The sequence below is a fragment of the Vigna angularis genome, chromosome 4, assembly GCF_016808095.1.
Source record: "Vigna angularis cultivar LongXiaoDou No.4 chromosome 4, ASM1680809v1, whole genome shotgun sequence".
NCBI classification, from domain to species: domain Eukaryota; kingdom Viridiplantae; phylum Streptophyta; class Magnoliopsida; order Fabales; family Fabaceae; genus Vigna; species Vigna angularis.
The window spans coordinates 9,139,212-9,160,220 of record NC_068973.1 but is presented as its reverse complement, the minus strand read 5'-3'; the positions used below and the strand labels follow the sequence as shown (position 1 = coordinate 9,160,220).

Here is a 21,009-nt window from a genome sequence, read left to right as displayed (position 1 = left end):
GGGGAAAAATTAGTTTTACTCGAAGCATTGTAGTGGAAACCTTTCAGAGGAAGCATTGTATCTTGGTGGTGGTTGCGGTGGTGGTTGCGGTGGTGGTTGCGGTGGTCGTTCCGGTGGTCGTGAAAGTCAAGCGTTAAGACAAGCGTAAAGGTAAGTTAAGCTTTTGTTTTTCTGTTTCGGTTATGGTTTTTCCAATTTGTGCGTAAAGCGTTCATGTCTGAATGTAGGTCTAGAAATGGTTTTCGACATTTGTTTGCATCACATGGGGAAGTTTGTTAGTAATAAGGGGCTACAGTATGTTGGAGGAGAGATACACGTGATCAAAGGACTTGATCCGGATCGTTGGTCGTATTTTGAAGCAGTTGGAATAGTTAAAGAATTTAAGTATGATGCAGACTTCAAACTTTGGTGGAAGGGGTCCAAACAAAGGCTGATGAATAATGTGAGATTATTGAGTGATGACAGTGAAGCACTGTACTTGGCTAATTATGCAGAGGAGAATAAGGAAGAGGTAGAAATCTATGTTCAACATGTTCCTAGTGAGGCAGTGGAAGTTCACTTTCTTAGTTGTGGTGAAGTAGGTGAGGAAGTGGAAGAGGGTGATGTTGAAAAAGGAAACATAGACACGGAAGAAGTGGTTTCCAAAGTGGATGAGATTGTACAAGAGGGTGGAATGGGTCTAGAAAAGGGTGAGGAAGATTGTGATGGTGGTCATGAACAACAAGAGGTTCAAATGGGTGAGGAACAAGAAGATTTTGGTGGTGGTCATGAACAACAAGAGGTTGAAATGGGTGAGGAAGAAGAGTGTGATGGTGGTGAGGAACACCAAGAGGTTGAAATGGGTGAGGAAGAAGAAGAGTTTGGTGGTGGTCATGAACAACAAGAGGTTCAAATGAGTGAGGAAGAAGAAGAGTGTGATGGTGGGGACGAACATATAGAGGTTGTAATGGGTGAGGAAGAAGAAGAGTGTGATGGTGATGATGAACATGAAGAGGTTCAAATGGGTGAGGAAGAAGAAGAGTGTGATGGTGATGATGAACATGAAGAGGTTCAAATGGGTGAGGAAGAAGAACAGGTTGTTGGTCGTGATGAATATGATTATCTTGGGGAAGAAGAGGAAGGGGGGAATGTTGTTGAGGGGGAAGTAGAAGCTTCGGCTGAAGAATGTATGGATGACAGTGAAGAGGACAGAATGGCTAATGAAGATGATGGGTTTGATGTTGAGAATGATAGGGTGGACCAATTTCGGAGAAACATTAATCCAGTTTTGGATAGGTGGAATAGACTGAAAAAGAAGAAGAAATGTGTGACTAGAAGAGGCAATGTTGGGGAAGGTTCATTTATAGTGAATGAAGAAGTTGGAGATCATGACATGAATGAACAATACAATAGTGATGAATTGGATTCAAATGTAGAGAGTGATGAGGATGTGAGCAAGTCAAAGGGGAAGTTTAAAAAGTATAGAAAAGATGATTTGAACAAGAACTTCAGATTTGAACTGGGGATTGAGTTCTGTTCTTTAAAGGAATTTAAAAATGCATTATTGGAGCATAGTGTATTAAATGGAAAAGAGGTTAAGTTTGTGAAGAATGACCTCAACAGAGTAAGGGCAGTTTGTAAAAACAAATGTGGTTTTCTGATTATGGCTAGCAAGGTAGGAGGGAAGCAAACATTTAGGGTCAAAACCTTGGTTGGACGACACAGTTGTGGAAGGGTCTTTGGAAACAAAAGTGCAAATGTGAACTGGATTGCACAAGTATTAGTAGATAGGTTTGTAAATGTGGCTAACATGACAGTCAACCAAATAATTGATGACATTAAGAAGTCATTCAGTGTTGGAATAACTGCTTGGAAAGCTGGAAAGGCCAAGCAAATTGCCTTGGATTCTTTGGTTGGTGATGGAGAGCGACAATACGGTCGTCTATATGATTATGTGGGTGAATTGGTAAGAGTGAAGGTTGGAACATTTAAAATTAAAGTCAATCAACCCCAACCAAGTTTGCCTCCAAGATTTGGCTCATTCTATATGTGTTTAGAGGGATGTAAGCAAGGCTTCTTAGGAAGTTGCAGGCCCTTCATAGGGGTAGATGGTTGTCATCTGAAGACAACATATGGGGGTCAGTTGTTGGTGGCAGTGGGCAGAGACCCGAATGACCAATATTTCCCACTAGCTTTTGCTGTGGTTGAAAAGAATGCAAAGAGAGCTGGAGATGGTTTTTGACACTACTACTGGATGATATTGGAGGCATTGATTGTCAACGTTGGGTTTTCATCTCTGATCAACAAAAGGTATCTGAATTTAAATATTTCCCTATTTTACTATTGAGTAGGACCTTTTCTGATTTCCAGGGACTAATGACAAACTTTTGTGATTTGCAAGGACTAATGACAGTTTTTGATGAGATATTGGAAGGAGTGGAACATAGATTGTGCTTAAGGCACTTGTATAACAATTACAAGAAGAAGTTTGGTGGAGGAGTGCTTATTAGAGATCTTATGATGGGGGCTGCGAAGGCCACATTTAAACAGGATTGGGAAAAGAAAATGGGTGAGTTGTCCAAAGTTAACATTGATGCTTACAATTGGTTGCTAGCTATTCCAACTAATCGTTGGTGTAAACATGCATTTAGTAGTTATCCTAGATGCGATGTCTTGTTAAATAATTTGTTTGAGTCATTTAATAGTGCAATTTTACTAGCTAGAGATAAACCTATCATAACTATGATGGAATGGATTAGAACTTACATTATGAGGAGGTTTGCATCACTTAGAGAAAAAACAAAGACATATACAGGAGCTGTGATGCCTAAACCACGAAATAGGCTTGATGGGGAAGTTGAGAAGAGTGGAAATTGGATTCCAACTTGGACAGGGGCTGCAAAATTTGAAGTCACTCACGAGTTTACTATGGATAAATTTGTAGTTGACCTAAGTAACCATTCATGTAGTTGTTACTTTTGGGATTTGGTAGGAATTCCTTGCAGGCACGTTGTGGCTGCCATCAATTACAAACTAGAAAACCCTGAAGACTATGTACATCCTTATTACAAGAGAGAGGCTTATGAGACTTGTTATGGCCCTGAAATTGTTCCAATCAATGAACAACAATTGTGGTCAACTTCTGAATCTGGTTCCCTACTGCCTCCAATTTATAAAACACCCCCTGGGAGGCCTAAAAAACTAAGAAGAAGGGAGGCTGATGAATATGTGACTCATACAAAATTGTCAAAGAAAAATCTTGTTATGAAGTGTAGCAGTTGCAATGAATTTGGTCATAATGTAAGAACATGTAAAAGGGGAAAGAAAAAGGTACAAAATCAATGTTTTACAACTTCACTTATTTACACATTCAAACTTATTTACACTATGACAATTGCAATGTTGCTTACTTCCATTTACAGAACACAAGGGCCACTTCAATTGTAGGAGGATCTGGCAGCACAAGGGCCACTTCCAGTGCAGGAGGTTCTCAACCAGAACCAGCTCCATCAACGTCACAAGGAGGAGCAACATCAACAAGGGCAAGAACAAGTGCCAGTGGAGCAGGAGCTGCATCAAGTCACCAAGGAGGAGGAACATCTCAACGGGGAAGAAGAAGTGGCAGTGGAGCAGGACCTGTATCAAGGCACCCAGGTGGAAGAAGAACATCCTCACGACTAGCTGCACAACATCTAGGGTCCCAAGCTAGTACCAATTGAAGATTTATTGTAGCCAACCCTTTATTTTAATGAGAATTTTGTAAATCACAGTGACCCAGGGAACAATAGTAGTAGTGGGTACAATGGTTGCTTTTAATATTTTTTGTAGTGGAAAGGGACCACTAAACTTATCTTATTTAATACTCTGGGACCACTTCATATTATATCGTGCTTCGTCTTGTATTCCATCTTTGCATAATGTGCCAAGTTAACTTTATTTATTCCTTAACTTTATTTATTCCAACTCCACATTTACAGATACTCTGCTTCTACTTTCTTATGTTGTGAACTCTTTTCTTTATTAACATATATCAATATACCAGTAACACTGGAATGTTAAAGGGAAAACAAACAACAACCACAATTTCCAGACAAACCTCATTCTATTAAACCATAATTCTTAATTACAATTCATCTTTAACAAAAACATAATACAAAAGAAAATTGTTAACGCCCATGACAAGACAAACAACAACAACATCATTTTCACAACTTTCTTCTCTTCTTCTAATTTCCTTTTCAACTTCTCGTTCTTCTTCCTTAGATCCAATACAAGTTTTTCATTTTCCAAACACATTTGAAGTTCTTCATGTTTTCTTTCATAGCTTCCTTCAGCTTCAGAAACTCCTTCATCATGCCATTCAAAGTAATTACAACTTGAATTACTCTGCAATCAAAACAACACAACATTAATTCAAATTTCAGCAAATGAAATGAAAGATTTAATCACTTACTGCCCAATTTCTACATCTATAAAACAATCTTCCTTTGTTCTTCACAGTAGTGGCCTTCAAAACCAACAATGTTTCACCACAACCACACAATTTAGAAGGTAACCGTGAAGATGATTCACAGCTTTGCGACTTAGACGAACCAGTTGACCTTCGCGTCCAACCATTTCCTCCACTCTCACCTTTCATTTCACTACAAGAAAGCAATCCCTTCATCAGCTTTCCTGCCCACAAAAACCCTATATCCTAAATCCTCATATTGACACGAAGAACAGAAGAAAACCAAAACCAAAACATATGAACTTACCTCCTCAAGAACACCAACTCCAACCTTCACATGTACCCAAGTTCTTTGCCCTCAGCTGCAGCCACGAAGAAGAACCCAACTTCTTCAAATCTGATTTATAACCCTCAGCTGTAGCGACGAAGAGGTTAACTAACTTAATCTCAGTTCAAACATTTAAACATCCAACGTGGCAGAGAGAGAATAGAGCAGATCAGTGATTGCGTGGCAACGCTGTTTGCCATATCCACTGAAACTTAACACCGTCCAATTTTAAGGACTATTACTCAGAGTTTCAAAACAATAAGAACTAAAAACCATCAAAGTTCTGAGTAGGGACTAAAACCAAAATCGCTTGATAGTTCAGGGACTAAAATCATATTTAACCCTTGATTTTATAACGAAGAAACTTAATAAACCTTATCATATTTATCATATAGAAAAAATACTTATTTTCTTAATTTTTATTTATATATTAAATTTAAAAATATTTGTTAAACTTAAAGAAAAGTATAGTTGATCAAATAACTAATTATTTTAAATTAATTATAAAAGATTAATTTTAAATTTACAAAAGATCAATTAATTATTTAATTTATTAAATATAAGAAAAAAAACAAAAGTATTGAAAGATGTAACGAGGATTGATCTTCCCAAAGATCAAATTAATTCGGGTCAGGCTTCCTATAAAGGCGTACAGAACTAATGTCAGAATTTGACTTCTACTCTTCTAAAAAAAAGTGCTAGTTTAATAATTGTTTTACTCAATTTGTTAGTTAAATATTTTTTTTACCTGTCACTGTTAGTATGGTGGAATATATTTATTCCATGAAAGATGATAAACTATGATTTGTTTGTAGATGTTAAAATGTCATATAAAGTTAAACATTACAAATAAAAATTAACTCTACTATTCAAATTGTTGATAAAAATAAAAATGTGGAATTAGTTTTTATGAATTCTATAATTACCTCGGAAATATTAATATTTGGAGTATTTTATCCACGAATGTCTCTGTCACAATATAGCATAAAAAGTAAAAGAAAAAATGGTTGCCTTAGTAAGTTTACATCTTGGGTAGATAATAAAATTTTGTTAAACATCATAACAAAATTTACATTAGACATTAATTACCTTTGTAGTAATGATAATGAGATAATTAATGTTTATTTGTAAGTGTTAATTATTTCTTTACACATGCATTTGCTCTCTTTTTTGTATGGTGTACAAATAAATTTGCTCTACATGAGTACATTACATGTATTAAATGATTATGAAATAGGATTAAATATTATACATAATAAATTATTATATTCTTTTGTTGTTCAAATTTGTTCTATATGTCAATAAATCATTATTATATATTGTCATCTATTATCTATAAATTATATATTTAACTTAAAGAAATTCATTTTTTTTCTGATTTAATGTGATATGCCTAAATATGCATTCATTCTGGTAATATCTCTAGTTTTCTTCTATGACTATCATATATCAATTGAATCCTTTCTATACTGATAATTTACTTCTAGGGCAAGGTGAAAGTGAAGTCCAACCAGAAAGCAATTTTGATGTTGGTTTGGGTTATTGTGTCTAGATTTGCTTCTTCTGCTTTTTTATGGGTTTTGCATGTTTCTTCTTATTTGCTTTATTTTTCTGTTTCTAAGACATTTGAATGAATTTAGACAAAATCTGAAACAACAGAGATAGTAAAGTACAAATTACAAAAGAAGTAAGATGGTAGTGGAAAAAAGTTGGAACATGAGTGAAGCATTAGATGTTATCACCCACTCCTACACACGTGTCACTGTAACAGTTTCATCATGGGTCAGTGCACATGTTGATGGGGCACACATCACCATCTGTTTCCATTACTTGCATAGTTACATTGTACAATTTGTACTTTCCATGTTGTCTCCAACATATATATATTTATTATTTTCTAACTCACATTATCCAACTTCATAGAAGCAAAAAAAGAAAAATATGGTTGTGGTGTGAGTGTGCTGGTGAAACTCTTCTTCTGTCACTTCATACAACAAGGAAAATACTTGATTCCCAACTTGGCACATCATGAACTACAGAATCTGATAGCAAGCACTGATAAAGATGAGCTACAGATACATGTGATAGAAGTTTTACACTCCTAAAAATAGTTACTATGAAAACTAAGTGCACATGACATTTTGTCTTTGGTTGTCTCTTAAAAGCCTAATGTTTTCCAATATCAACAACATATCATCACCAAACTCTAGTTTATTTGATCAATGATAAGTGTATTTTTCCACAATGATGTAGACAAAGAAACAAGACTGACCAGACATTTTTTCTATGCATTTATTTAATCCTACATACATAAAAAGTTGTACATAATAAAAAACAAAATTGCTCCATTATAAAACAATCATCTCTCAAACTAAATAATTTTTTTTTTCATAAATTTTTCCATTATTAGTTATAAAAATGAAAGAAAAAAGCTTTTCAACAAACCAAAATTAGTTTATGTATACATTAAAAACTACCTCAGAAAAACCAATCCCAGAATGTTTCTAAGTACTATCTTTTACATGAACTAAACTTATCTTTCAAACAAGTTTATTTCATTTTTTCTTATTTTACTTCAAATGTGCTTATAAAAAATCTTGATACAAACAGACCGTATACTTTCAGTATTGCTGGAACTGAAAAGTAGAATCTTCTCAGAAGATTGATTAGGTCTTGTATTTTCTAATAATTAAGACTCAATAACTGTTATGTCAGTTTCAAAACACAGACCATTCTATCTTACATCCAAATCGTTTAAGAAAACTATGATTTGCTTGTTTCAATTTTGTTGAATAAACTAACTGCAATTAACAACCAATATTAATTATTGAAGTTCAATAGTATCATCATCAACACAAACTTCACTGAAAATCATGAAATAAGTCTCTAAACACAATCTATAGATAGCGTTCAAGAAAGCTGAAAGTTTACAAATTCTGAAATTATGTAAATAATATCATTCCAAACTAGATTTCATGCTCATCTTTTATATTTTTAAAGTGTGTACTGCTCTAGCCTCCGACTAACTTCATCAGCCCTAATATAGATAATTAATGTTAAAAATGAAATAAAATCTCCAAATATTCTAATTTGCTTTCTATAACTCAATTTGTGGAGTATTGTGATTGATTAAATTGAAAACAATATCATTGATTCTCCAAGATTTATCACAATAGAAGCACACACAACCTTGTTTGAGTTCTTTTTGTCTCAAACTGAGACAAACAGAATGATACAGCTTGGATTATGCAATTGAACAGTTTCCCAAACAATCAAGACCTACTAAAGCAACAGTCAAAAGACAAAAAATAGGTTATTGCTTATGTCTCATTTCTTTCTGCAACTTGGGCAGGAGGTGGTGAATTTCAGGCAACACAAAAAGGGTATGAGAGCATCTGAAGACAATTAGAATACATATTTAAAGAGGGTAAGAGAAAGCAGAACAGACAAAACTGAGATCAGTTACAATTCTGCAACGCATCAATTGAACTTATGAAAAAGGTAATTGCAACCCAACATGTACCGAGAGCTAATTATTCACCATTCATGGTGTCAACATTTGAAAACCATCATGATCACTTAAAATGAAAAGACCCATATTTGTGAACCTTCTAAAACTGTATCTATTACTCTAAATAGGAGTAAACATTTACCCCAAAAAGTGGGCATATTACCCATTAGCAGAATCATCTCTCCTTGAAAGTGAAGAATGTTAATTCCATTCAGAAGAAATCCATACAGCTTTATCACCAAAAGCACACTTCTCAGCATCCCATCACTGCGCAGTTATACACAAAGCTTCCTGATTGCCGGCTAGCAAGCAGGTTCCACTCTGGCACACCTTCACCAGGGACACATGCATTGATCTCAATTACCCTTCCATCCAAAGCTCTTGGCCCACCAATAACAATTAGCCTATTCCCACATGCACGAAAGGCTAATCCCCAGCCATTCATTGAGACTATTCGATCAGGTAATCTTCCAATAGTGACCCATGAATTATTGTCTTTATCATATCTCCTTACCTCTTGTAGGGCATAATCTGCAGCATACAATACATTATTTACAACTGCAACCAACGGAGGTGCCTCAGCAGCAGCCGAAACATCAGTCACCTCAGATCCTCCATTTCTCCTAGGGAACATGTTGGGTATTTCTCTCCACTTTCTTGTCTGCAGATCAAACTCTTCACCACATGTTAACTGCCGTGAGTTACCTACTCCAATCCCACCAATGACATAAAATTTCCCATCTATAAATACACCAGAACACATTTTCCTAGCTTTATTCATGTTTGGTAGAAGCTCCCATGTCCCAGTTTCTGAGTTATAAAGCTCTGCAGAGCTCAAAATGTTGCCACGCGGATCACAACCACCAGCTAATATGGCAACTTCTCCAAGGCTGGCAGAACCAAACAGGCATCTAGGAACATTCATTTCCATACCAGATGACCATGAGTTCATCAGAATGCTATATCTGTATATGACAGGAGACATTATCTCCTTTCCAAAAACAAGAAGCTCTGTACCAACAGCCAATGACTCCTTATCTGAACAGATAAAGCATTCATTAGAAGGCATTCTAGGCAAGCGCATCCATCTACCAGTGTTTGGATCAAATGCCTCCCATTCAGGGAGATTGCAAGAGAAGTAAACCCAATGCTCTATGATACCCATCTGCCGCCTCAGCCTGTAAAGCTCTCCGGTCCGGATGAGAGACCGAAAACTTTGGTTCAATGAGGCAATCGAACCATAGTCAGACCTTGAACATCGTAGGAGACAATTAATTGAGATGTCCCGACCAAGTTGGTAGATAAGTGAAGTCGAGTCTGACTGGTCACTTGCATGATTTTGGTCATTTGCTTGGTTAAGGGATGGGGAAAGATCTTGGATGTTCTTCTTTGTTTCCCCTTCCTCAGGAGCATCTGAAAGCTTGCATGACTTTCTCAGCACAGCTTCTTCCTCTAGCTCCAGTCCACGCTTATTTTTTGTCAGCTGCATCACGCAGTAGGAATTGTAAATCCACCTGGTCTCTTGCTCGCATGAGCTCGGTAAGTCCCTCGAAACAAGAAAGGTTGGACCCTCCAACATGTCGACCGAAAGAATCAATCTGGTTACAAAGAAAAAGTCTTCATTTTTATTCATCAAAATTAGAAACATTAACTAGGACAACACCACTATACCGATGACAAAAATACTTACAACAAACATATGACAATTTTAAGTTAAAATCACAAAAACCACAAGCATCAATTTTTCAACATGATACCCATAATCAACGCATGCACATCTGATATCAATCAAATACCAATCAAATAAGGAATATTAACAATACTCACCCAGAATTGGAAAGTTTACAATGATTTAGAAACATCCTCCTGGTCAATCATGATGTGGCAAAAAATTTAGAGCATGCACGCAGATCAGAAGCACTACTTCAAACATGCAAGTGTTCACAAGAACAATCACACATAATAACCAGACTTCAAAAGAAAATTAAACCACAAAAAAAAGACAGATCTCATTAGGTGAATTGGCATAAAAGTCTAAGAAAAAAGTCGTAAAATTTGAAGAATTAGTCGAATTAAAAACAGAAAAGTAGAATCAAAATGACAACGTGTAAGTAAAAATTCAAATCCCGAAGTTTCTCATCCGCCAATAAATCAACAGAAGAAAAATAAAAAATAAAAATAAACAAAAGAAGATCACTTGTAATTTACATTGGCAGCAACCCCATATACACTTTTCCCCTTTCCGAGCTCTAAGTCTGGAAAAAAGAAAGAAAAACACAGACAACAACGCAACAAAAGCTCAAAAGCCAAGAAAATAAACCATCAATTAACCCCTCCCCCCAAAAAAGATTACAAAACAAAAACCAAGGCAGATAGAAAAGCTTACGAATTTAGATAAAAGAGAAGCAAATTCCAAACGGGTTTCTCTGGGTCACGGTTGTGCGAGCGAGCCACGCAGAGAGGTAGTGGCGTCTCTCTTTCTCTCCCTCTTCGTGGGTGTCATTTAGTTGTGGCTATGTTGTTGTTGCAGCCTGTTCTGTCATGTGTGTGTTTCATGTTGTGTCAATAGAACACTCGATGCAAGGGTGAGATTTCTTTATTTATAATAATAATATTACTATAATATATGCTAATATGTAATAGATTCTTTATTGTATAAATTATTTTTCTATTTTATCTTCGTAATATCTTAAAGTAAAGTTACAAAATTTATGATAAAAAGAGAATCAATGTAAAAAAATTTAAATAATAAAATTAAGAAAAAGAAAACATTTTATTCATATTATTAGTTTGTCATGATTTTTTATCATTAAATATTTTTGGAGTATTAGAAAAGTTGATGTTATGTTTACGATGTTTAAACATATATAATCTAAACTTTCTTATATTTTGTTTAAGTCTGTATAAGTTAGCTAATTTAATTTTAATTTATTAAAAATAATATAAATAGTTTAATATTTTATTATTTAATTTTTTTTATAATAAGTATGATTTCGTAAAATATAATTTTTTATTATAAATTTGATATGATTCTATATTTTTATTCTTTTTAATAAATTAATAAATTAGTGATAGAATCAACTTAATTAACACATCAAAGTTTATAATAATACATAAAAGTTAATTATATAAATAAAATATTATAAATAATATATTTAATTATTTTATTATATATGATAAATAAAATTTATAAAATAAAAGTAATAATAAACAAATTGTAAGCCGCCAGAACGAAGAATCTAAGTATTATATATATTTATATAATTTTTTTGTGTGAATAGTAATAATAAAAATAATGAAAGAGAAAATAGAGAAAAATGATTAAAACACAAAGAAAGAAAAGGAATTGGTAATGGTAAATGGGATGGGTGGAGTCGCCGTTTGAATTGCAGCCTGGCCTGGATGGCTAAGTTAACGGCTGTTTTGTGCACGTGTTGCCATGATCTAAATCTTTAATAAAGGTAGAAGGTGAATTTCGTTAACAACTAAACTAATTAAATATTAACATTAACTTTTTAAAAATATATATGATAATTATTAAACACTGATTATTATCCTACTTTTTAATAAAATTCAAATAAAATTAATAAAATTGAAAATATAATTTTTTTATTATATTATAATTGAAATATATCAATATTTATCGATTTAAACTAATTATTTACATGTACAAATTGGTTTATTAAATATCAATAATTATAATGAGTAAGTAGTAATTTTTTGTTTAAATATCAGAATTAATTTTTTAGTTCTTCAAAGTAAAAGAAATGAGGCACTTTCCATGTACAAATTGTAAGGCGTAAAAATAATTTTTTTTTTTAGATTTCATGGACACAATGTTCCATCAACCCTGTCTATAATATTCCAATATAAAGAATATGTTCGGGTCAAATTTTGTTATGTAATATCACCAATTGTAACATACAATAAGAGAACTCGGTATATTTATATTGTAAAGTATTTGTGAATTGTCTCATAGCTTAATTCAAATATTCAATAAATAGTTAGAATTTTCTTATGGGAATAAGGTTGAGAAGTAGCAAGTGACCAAATTATCACGAGAACACTATGTTCAAATAATAGATTAATAGAATGAATGAACTTTATATATGTAATAAGATGTTTGTAATAACGTATCTATGCAAACCTTTTTCAAATAATATTATGTCTTTATCATGAGTGTTGCATTTCAAATACCATTTAATCTTAGTAATGAGTGGATGACATTCAAAATAATACTCAATCTAAATTAGGAGTGATTATGTTTCAAATAATACTTAATTTTAGTTAGAAGTTGTTGTATTCCAAATAATATTTTGTCTTTGTTTAGAGTGGTTGTGTTTCGAATAATACTTAAGCCTACCTAAAAGTTATTTTGTTTTAAATAATGCTAAGTCTTAGTCATGAGTGATTATTATGCAAGTAATACTCAATTTTAGTCGACAATGACTAAAGTTTAAATAATATTCATTTGTATTTTTAAATAATAATCTCTATAGTAAAACTTATCTATTGTTTAAGAATTAGATGTATTGTTAAGAAGAGAACTATTAGAAAAACAATGTAACTTATCTTTATCTCATTTTTAAATTGCATAGTATTTAACTTTAACTAATCTCAAAAGGAAAATTTTATGAAAATAGTCCATTTATGAAACTTGAAGTTGCATTTGACTTTTCTCATCAAACATAATCTACTAAGAAAATGACGTGATAATACATTTGTAAAGTAAAACCATTGTTTCACTATACATCATTAGACAATATTTTGCGAACATTATAAACAAGTTCTAAAACATAGTTCAATTATCCTTTTGTGTTTTAACTTATTTTTCACATTTATCATTTAGTGAAGAAGACAAGAATTATATTTCTTACAATTTTTTTCTCATAAGCTACAACTCAATCTCTGAGCGACATTTCAAATTAAAGGAAAAGTTTCAAACTTTGGTAGTTAAAAATGAAAATTTGAAAAAAGATAAAGTAGAAATTGATGAAAAGATCTCTATCCGAAACAAACTCAAAAGTCAAATATTGAGAAAATTAAAAATTTACAAAAAAAAGTACCATGCTATAATCATAATTTTAAAAAATATTCAAAAAGTTCTAACTTATTTTCTACTTCCAGTCATTCTTCTGAAAAATCTAGACTAGGATATAATCTTATTGGTAAGAAAGTGAAAAAGAAAACATTTCTACAAAAGTTAAAGGTGTTTGTCTTCCTTACGACAAGTTTGAATACAAAATGTTAGATGTAGACACTAGCAACAATTTAATAAAACTAATAGGAAAGAAACAATAAAGGTTTGGATACTAAAAGAGCTCATAAATTCTATTCTAGATTTGTTCTATGGGAAGAAACTGTTAGGTACAAACAAAGTCCCACATCGGATAAAATATGAAATACACATGGGTTTATATACACATAAGATACATCCCTTAGTAAGATGCCTTTTGGAGCGGTACCAAAAGCAAATCCATGAGAGTTTAGCCTAAAGGCGAAAAGGGTAAGATAACATGTATTTATTCCATATGACTCACTTTCCTTAATAAGATGCCTTTTGGAGCGGTACCAAAAGCAAATCCATGAGAGCTTAGCCTAAAGGCGAAAAGGGTAAGATAACTCAATAAGCTGAATGATGAAAACACCCCCATTAAGCGAGTATGTAATATCCATTAGACAACCTAACTAGAAGGATAAAAAATAATATTTACAAAGATACAAAGATATTTTAAAATCAACGGTCAAGTGATACAAGGGTAACTATATATATGAAGACCTAGATGAAGAAGAGAAGATTGAGAGAAAAAGATGTAATGTTGAAACATTGTCAAATTCATTCTTGTAGAGAAATGAGAAAAGAAATACAGAGAAAGTAGAAGCATAAAATTTCATAGCATATGAACTCCCCTTACTATGACATTTTTTTCTATAAGTTCTCCCAATATAAAGTACAAGGAAAAAAATAGCAAAGAGTCAGAACTAAGAGTTCAAAAAATATATAAGCATGTCGCTGGACATTACCATTGCCACTCAAACCATTTGAAAAAAAAAATATATAAAATAATTATACAAAACAATAATAATTATACAAAACAACATCGGTAAGAGAAAAATATAAGAATAATTTGGAAAGTTACATACTCTTCGTTTTACTCCTCTGCGTGCGGGTGGGGGAGACCTACGCAAGATTCTCCGATGCCAAAGTCAGTTTGAGAGCAATGGCGTTTTCAATTGAACAATAATAAATATGCAGTAAATGCTGCTCCTTACCATTCACCTTTGACCTGTATTTATAGTTTTTGTTATGGACTTGGGATTAGTGAAAAGTTAATCACGGCCCAACTTTGGCCCAATAGCTTTTAGCAGCTACTTACCTTAATCTTAATCCTAATCTGGTCAACTAGCAGTAGGGCCAGCCGGCCTCCTGATATTTGGTCTTACAGTCGGCCGGCTCATATGAGTTGTTGTTCGTCCGGACGACGAGCGACAAAGTCGCGTGATTGGATAATCATGGCCATACGGACGTCCGATCTATACGCTGCCCGACCCCTCCGGATGACGAGTGGCGAAGTCGCGTAATTGGGTAGTCATTGGCCATACGGACGTCCGGTCTATACGCTGCCCGGTCCTTACTGGTACAACAGTGGATTATCATATCTTGCAATTGATTATTTACCTAGAAAACATAATAAAAGTGGATTTCATGAGTTTTTAATTTGATATATGATTATTGGATCCATTGTATGACCAATTTAATCAATATTTCACATTTTAAAATGTTAAAACTGAAACTATGAACATATAATATACATTGAATGTGTAGTATAAATATGAAACTTGAGCTTAATCAAACACATATTAATTAATTCATGATTCATCAATAATTTCTAAATTCCTTCTAGTTTCATAGAATTGATCTTTGAGTAAAAGCTTAATGAAAATATAAACTAATTGGTCATTTGTGCTCATATATTCTATAATGCAATATCATTTTATTATACCTCAATATGTTTTGTTTGAGAATGAAAAATTGAATTCCTAGTAAAAATTTATTAAATCAATACTACCACTTCTCACTAAAATGTGATTAAGGAAGATATCAAAGTCTTCCAACTATATTTTCATCTAAAGAATTTGAGCACAAGAGTTTCCATCGACTATGTATTTAACTTTTTTAGTAGACAAAACTACGCATGTCTATTTCTTAGAATGCCATAATACTAAAGAACTTCTTAACAAATGACAAGTGTAGCTTGTGCCTTTTCTATGTATTTTACAACTGTCAAGTCTGAAAAACTTATTAAGATAAGAGATTCTCCTATAGGATACAAAAGCCAAAATGGATTGTTCCTTTTAAGTATTCTAAAAATACTTTTTACTGCAATTACATGTAATTCTTTGCTAATAAACCTAACACAAACACGTACAAATTGCAGGATATATGGTTTACTTGCAGTGAGATAAAGTATAGATCCAATCATAATATTGTAAGTGGTTTGATTTATGGATTTACATCCCTTATTTGCATCTAAGTAGAAATTAGTTGTCATTTATAACTTTTATAGAGAAATTGGATTTTTCTTTTAGAAGTTCATTATAATACTTGTTTGGACAAATATGAATTTCATCCTTTAAGTTGTTTGATTTGAAGTCCTAGAAAAAAAATCAATTCTTTCATCATGCTCATTTCAAATTCATCATGCTAGCAAACTATTAACATAAAGAAAAATGAATTGACCTAAAAATTATGTCATAAATTGTACAACTAAAATATAATTATTGAATTTTAGAATGAATAGATGGAATAATCTTTATCTCTAGTAAATCCATTTCTAATAAAAAATACTTAACCTTTTATATGAAGTATTGATGGTTATTTTAACTCATACAAAGTTTTTTTAAACTTGTATACATATTTTATTTTTCAAAATCAATAAAATCATGAGATTAGTCCACATACATTTTCTTCTTTATATATCTATTTAAAAATGTACTTTTTACATTCATTTAAAACGCTTTAAATTCCTTAGGAAATACAAAAGCATGAATAATTTTTAACATGATCATAATACAACCTCATTCAATATATCTCTTATTTTTTACCTGACCTCACCACCGTATCTATTTTCAAACTCTAACCCTTTACTACTCTCTTTTTCCCCTTTATTACTTTTTTCAAGAGAACTAATAACAGGTTAAAAAATAATTAATGAATCTATTTAAATATGAATATATAAAAGAAATTTTAATAAGTAAATAAAAAAAGATTCATAAAAAAAAACTTGTGTTTTCCAGATTCAATCACCACATCTACAAACTAGTATTTTCTAAGATTACGAAGTCAAATGTAAAGTAAAGAAAACTAATAATTGTAATAAATAAATAAAATTAGTAATAAACATAATGATGAACATATTGATCTTATTTTTATGTCCTCATCTACTTCATTTCACCCATAATAAAATAATAATTTAGATAAATAATGATGTATTATTATAATGTAATAAGTGTGAATTATGTAAAGTAAAGAGAAATAATTGAAATAAATAAATAAATCATGATAGTGATGTATATAGTGGTATCATTTATTTATATCTTCATCTACTCCATTCTACCACATAATGCTCCATAAATATAAAATAATTATTTAGGTAAATAATTATATATTATTATAATGTAATAAAGTGTGAATTGAGAAATATAATAGAAGAGAAAGGAGGGTGTTCATCTACTCTTCCACATAACACTATTCCTATATTTTTCAATTCATTCAAATTTTCTAGAAGTTGGTAACACACTGTAATTTAGTTAAATTGCTTAGGAGTATTTTATGCCAATGAGAAATCTAGGTGAGAGATGCTAGTTTAATTTTAACAATTGTCTTGTTTTGAATTTTATAATTTGATTTTAACGGCATGCTTATTGGAGTGTTATGTTGAGTTGATTTATGATTAAAATGTTGTTAAATTTTTGGATTTTGTGTGATAATGATAGTTGTCACAAAAATTAGAAATAATGTTTTATGCATGTTTATGTTTATTTGGTGTGATAAGTTATGTTTTAGATTTCTAAGTTTTTATGTTTTCATATATCATTTTCCCTTAGCCAGTATTGCATGGACTATTGCCTCATAAATTTGATCTCCCATACGTGATTTGATTGCATATACTTAGATTAACATTATCTTGTTTTTATGTTTATGATTTCTCTTTGTTAAGACAAGATTGTCTAGAAAGACTAAATTGTCTAACAACTCATATTTTGAAGTTTAACAAACAATACTCAACGAAATATTGTTTTTATAATGTAGCATCTAACGATTGTATGTGCTAAAGAATAATATTGAATGAAATAAGTGTTTATCAAATATAATTGTTTATCTAAAGTATTGAACGAGATAAACATTTGTAATGAATGAAGTGTTTTAAGTAAATTATGTCCAACAACTAAAAAGTCTGACATAATGAAAACATTCAAGTGAATGCTGAGTTAAACGTTAATGTTTAAGATTTAATATCCAAATGTGTTGAGCAATTAAGCATATGATCGAATTATTTGTACAACGCTAAATGCTATCAATGATATATGATTATTTGATATCTCAAACGCTTATAAAGCATTGACACAAAAAGCTCTATAGAACTCCTAATAGAGTGTCTAAACATTATAACTTCTGAACAAAAGATATAGTGTCTGAGCAAATGATAAAGCGTATAAACTTTAGCTCTACTAAACGAGGTAAAGTAGCTTAGACAATTATATGAAATAAGCATTTAAAAGTTATATAATCTAATCTAATACATCAAACACTTTGCTTCAAACGATGTTAACATGTGCCAATATGCTTTGAACACACAATGTACGTTATGATCATCAACATATAAAACATTTAATGTTGTATGGAAAAGTGCTTCTTTACTTGAATGTTTTGCTCTCCTTGTCTGTGTAGGTAATGACAACACCAAACTTTATTCATAAGCTTTGCACAAAGAATAGAAAGATGTTGAGAGATAGGAAGACATTCATGGAATGTTTCCTCAAAGCTTATAGCTCTGAAAGACTATACAAGCTACTTATGAAAGAAAACGCTGATAAAGTACTGTCACTCTACAACGTAGACCTGATTATGAATAACTACCTAAAAAAGCTATTAAGTTTATCTAGAAGTCAACTTTGTGTCTAGAGGTCATCTATTGAAGAATGTTATATAAAGAGGACTCAAGAGAAAAAAAAAACAATACATAGAAGAACAAGAGAGCTATCATTGAATACTTACTTTATTGCTCCAAGCTTACATCGTCTAAAGCCTTTCATTCTAAGAGAAAGAACTTTACAAGTTCTCAAATTTCATTGCACTGAATTTATCCTCTCTTCTTTGAGAGTTATTTGAATTTGTACCTGTCCTTAAAACACTTGTTGTGTTTGTAGATTCAGAAGTGAATCAAAACACTTGTATTGTTTAACTCAATTGAGTTAAACATTTTAGATAGTTTGTCTAAGATGGATACCAAGAGTAGTTAAACTCAATCTAGTCAGGTTGACTAGGGTTAAAACTAAGAGTGGTTGATAATACTTGGGAACCAAGAGCGGTTGATAATCCTCAGAGTGGTTTGTACTCGTTGTAATCTTATAAAAGATTAGTGGAACCCTTGAGAGGTCTTCAGGGAGATTGGACGTAGCTTAGGTTTAGTGAATCAGTATGAAAATACTTATGTTATTGCTTCTTTGGTTTAAAAGGTTTTCCTAAAAGCCTTATAGAAAATACACACGTCTAATAACTATTACAGATTGTCTAACCCTCGCAATAGTCTTTAAGCGTTGAATTTAAAAAATGTTTAAAACACTATTCAACCTTCCCTCCCTCCTTCTCACCCCTCTTTTCTAGTGTTTTCCTACAGTTCACTCTTGTTTTATGTCTTTTGAGTTAAATCTCAATTTTCATTTCATCAACTATTAGATCAAGCTAAAATCTTGATATGTAGTTCCTAAAAAGTGGTTCTTTACTTTGACTATGGGGATTTTCAAATAAAGGGTTGTGGTTAGAGGAATTAGTTCAAAGTTTTGGGAGAGATTTGAATGCCATCTTGTTTCTATTGTTTTTGTGTTGTCTTAGTAAAACCATGATATCTACTTTGTTAATCGTTGGATCGATCTGAATTTTTTTAAATATAGATCATAAAATATGTCTCTTCAATTTAACCGTTGTGATTTTCAAATAAAGGACTACAAAAATTCATCTCGTAATCTTGATTTATAATAGCAAAATAATTTAGTTATGAATCATTAGTGTGAAAAAGGAAAAATTAGAAGTTAGAAAGGGCATGATTGAACAACCTTGAGTTATGAAATATGTTGGTTTGAATAACAGATTGCATGCATATGATGTTTATTCAATATAAGTTGCCATTGATTGATAGTTACTATGATGTATGAAAATGGAGTTTATAAGTGAGAAGAAAATACGAGTTAGGTATTTCATAACATGAGATAAGACTAGTTAGAATGTGGAAAAGAAAATTTAATGATAAACTTTTAGTATTTAAAATAAATAATATGTGGTTGATGATATATGAGTATGTGATATGTGAATTAATGTGTTTGGATGTTGTGAATGTAATAACTCCTTCGAATTAAGTACAAAGATATTGAATGATGTTAGGTAGTATATTGAGAGAGATTCCGAAGAGACTATCCTGACTCTACTAGTAATGGATTCATATAGAGGAAGAGATCTAGTCGTGAGAGTCTAAGAGATTTTAGCCCGTCTAAAGGTTCAAATATGAAATAAGATCGTTTCTAGCGGATTGAGAAAATAACTAGTGTCACTTTAGATTGTAGTCCTAATATAAAATCTATAGTAATAGCTCTCGAGCGACAATAATAGGTTATAACAAGTGTAGAGTCTCTGAATTTCTTAATACACTAGTTTTTCAGAAATAGAATCAAACGAGTACATTATGGTTAAGCCATGGGATTATGTTATATTGTTTAGTCATGAAGGTTGTGTTATTTTATAGACATTGGATTCTTGCTATGAATTTTTAGTTAGGCTAGAATTGTTATAGGTAAATATTGTAAACCTCACTGAACACTATCTATTATAATATATTGATATTGAATGTGTTAGAATGATCATATATGTATTATATGTGAGCATAAGACTAGGTAAATGATCCTACTGGGTTCTATAGTCTTAATCCATTAAAAGAAATCATTTGAATTTTATATAAGTCTCTCATTTCAAAATCATTTTAGACAGTATCAAAACATATGTCTTTGAAATCTTTTCTACTATTGAGACAAGGTTCATCAAAGTGAGTTGAAAATTGTTATTAAAGCTTCCTTTTATCCAAATATGATATGAAACTTGTGTTTGAAAAGAAACATAGATCTTCATCCGATTTATTCTTTGTTGTTGTGATTATCTTGTTTCAGGTGATATTGTTTTCATTTTTTTGTAGTAATCTTTTTGTTCTTATACTATCTTTGGATATGGTTTCTAGATCAATGCACTAACAGGGTGTTATTTGGTGTGTAAACCAATCTTGTAAGGTTCAAAATATGTTTTTATTGAGTTATTTACTTTCATTGTATTAGTTGCATGCTTTTAAAGACTTTATATTGATATGGTAATGTAGCTCTTGGATACAGTGAATCGAGGTAAAATCAACTATGTATATCATTCATATATATATATATATATATATATATATATATTTGTGGTCAAATATTAAGTGC

At 31.7% G+C, this 21,009-nt stretch overlaps 2 protein-coding genes across 5 annotated transcripts; one reads left to right on the top strand and one right to left on the bottom strand.

The window, feature by feature from the left end:
* Positions 1-2,385: 2,385 nt before the first annotated feature.
* On the top strand, positions 2,386-3,698 carry LOC108344507 (uncharacterized). Its single transcript, XM_052876421.1, has 2 exons — positions 2,386-3,309; positions 3,402-3,698. Exons 1-2 carry the CDS (start codon positions 2,386-2,388, stop codon positions 3,696-3,698), a joined length of 1,221 nt encoding a protein of 406 aa, XP_052732381.1.
* A 4,512-nt stretch (positions 3,699-8,210) lies between these two features.
* Positions 8,211-10,846, bottom strand: LOC108346038 (F-box/kelch-repeat protein At1g74510). 4 transcript variants are annotated; one of them, XM_017584965.2, is made up of 4 exons: positions 10,655-10,846; positions 10,477-10,523; positions 10,096-10,134; positions 8,211-9,866 (listed from the first exon to the last, which is right to left on the bottom strand). In XM_017584965.2, exons 2-4 carry the CDS (start codon positions 10,491-10,493, stop codon positions 8,522-8,524), a joined length of 1,401 nt encoding a protein of 466 aa, XP_017440454.1. In that variant the 5' UTR covers positions 10,494-10,523; positions 10,655-10,846; the 3' UTR covers positions 8,211-8,521. The 4 variants fall into 4 exon arrangements, with proteins under 4 accessions (XP_017440454.1, XP_017440455.1, XP_052732521.1 ...); XM_017584966.2 differs by lacking the exon at positions 10,096-10,134; XM_052876561.1 differs by lacking the exon at positions 10,477-10,523.
* Positions 10,847-21,009: the final 10,163 nt, after the last annotated feature.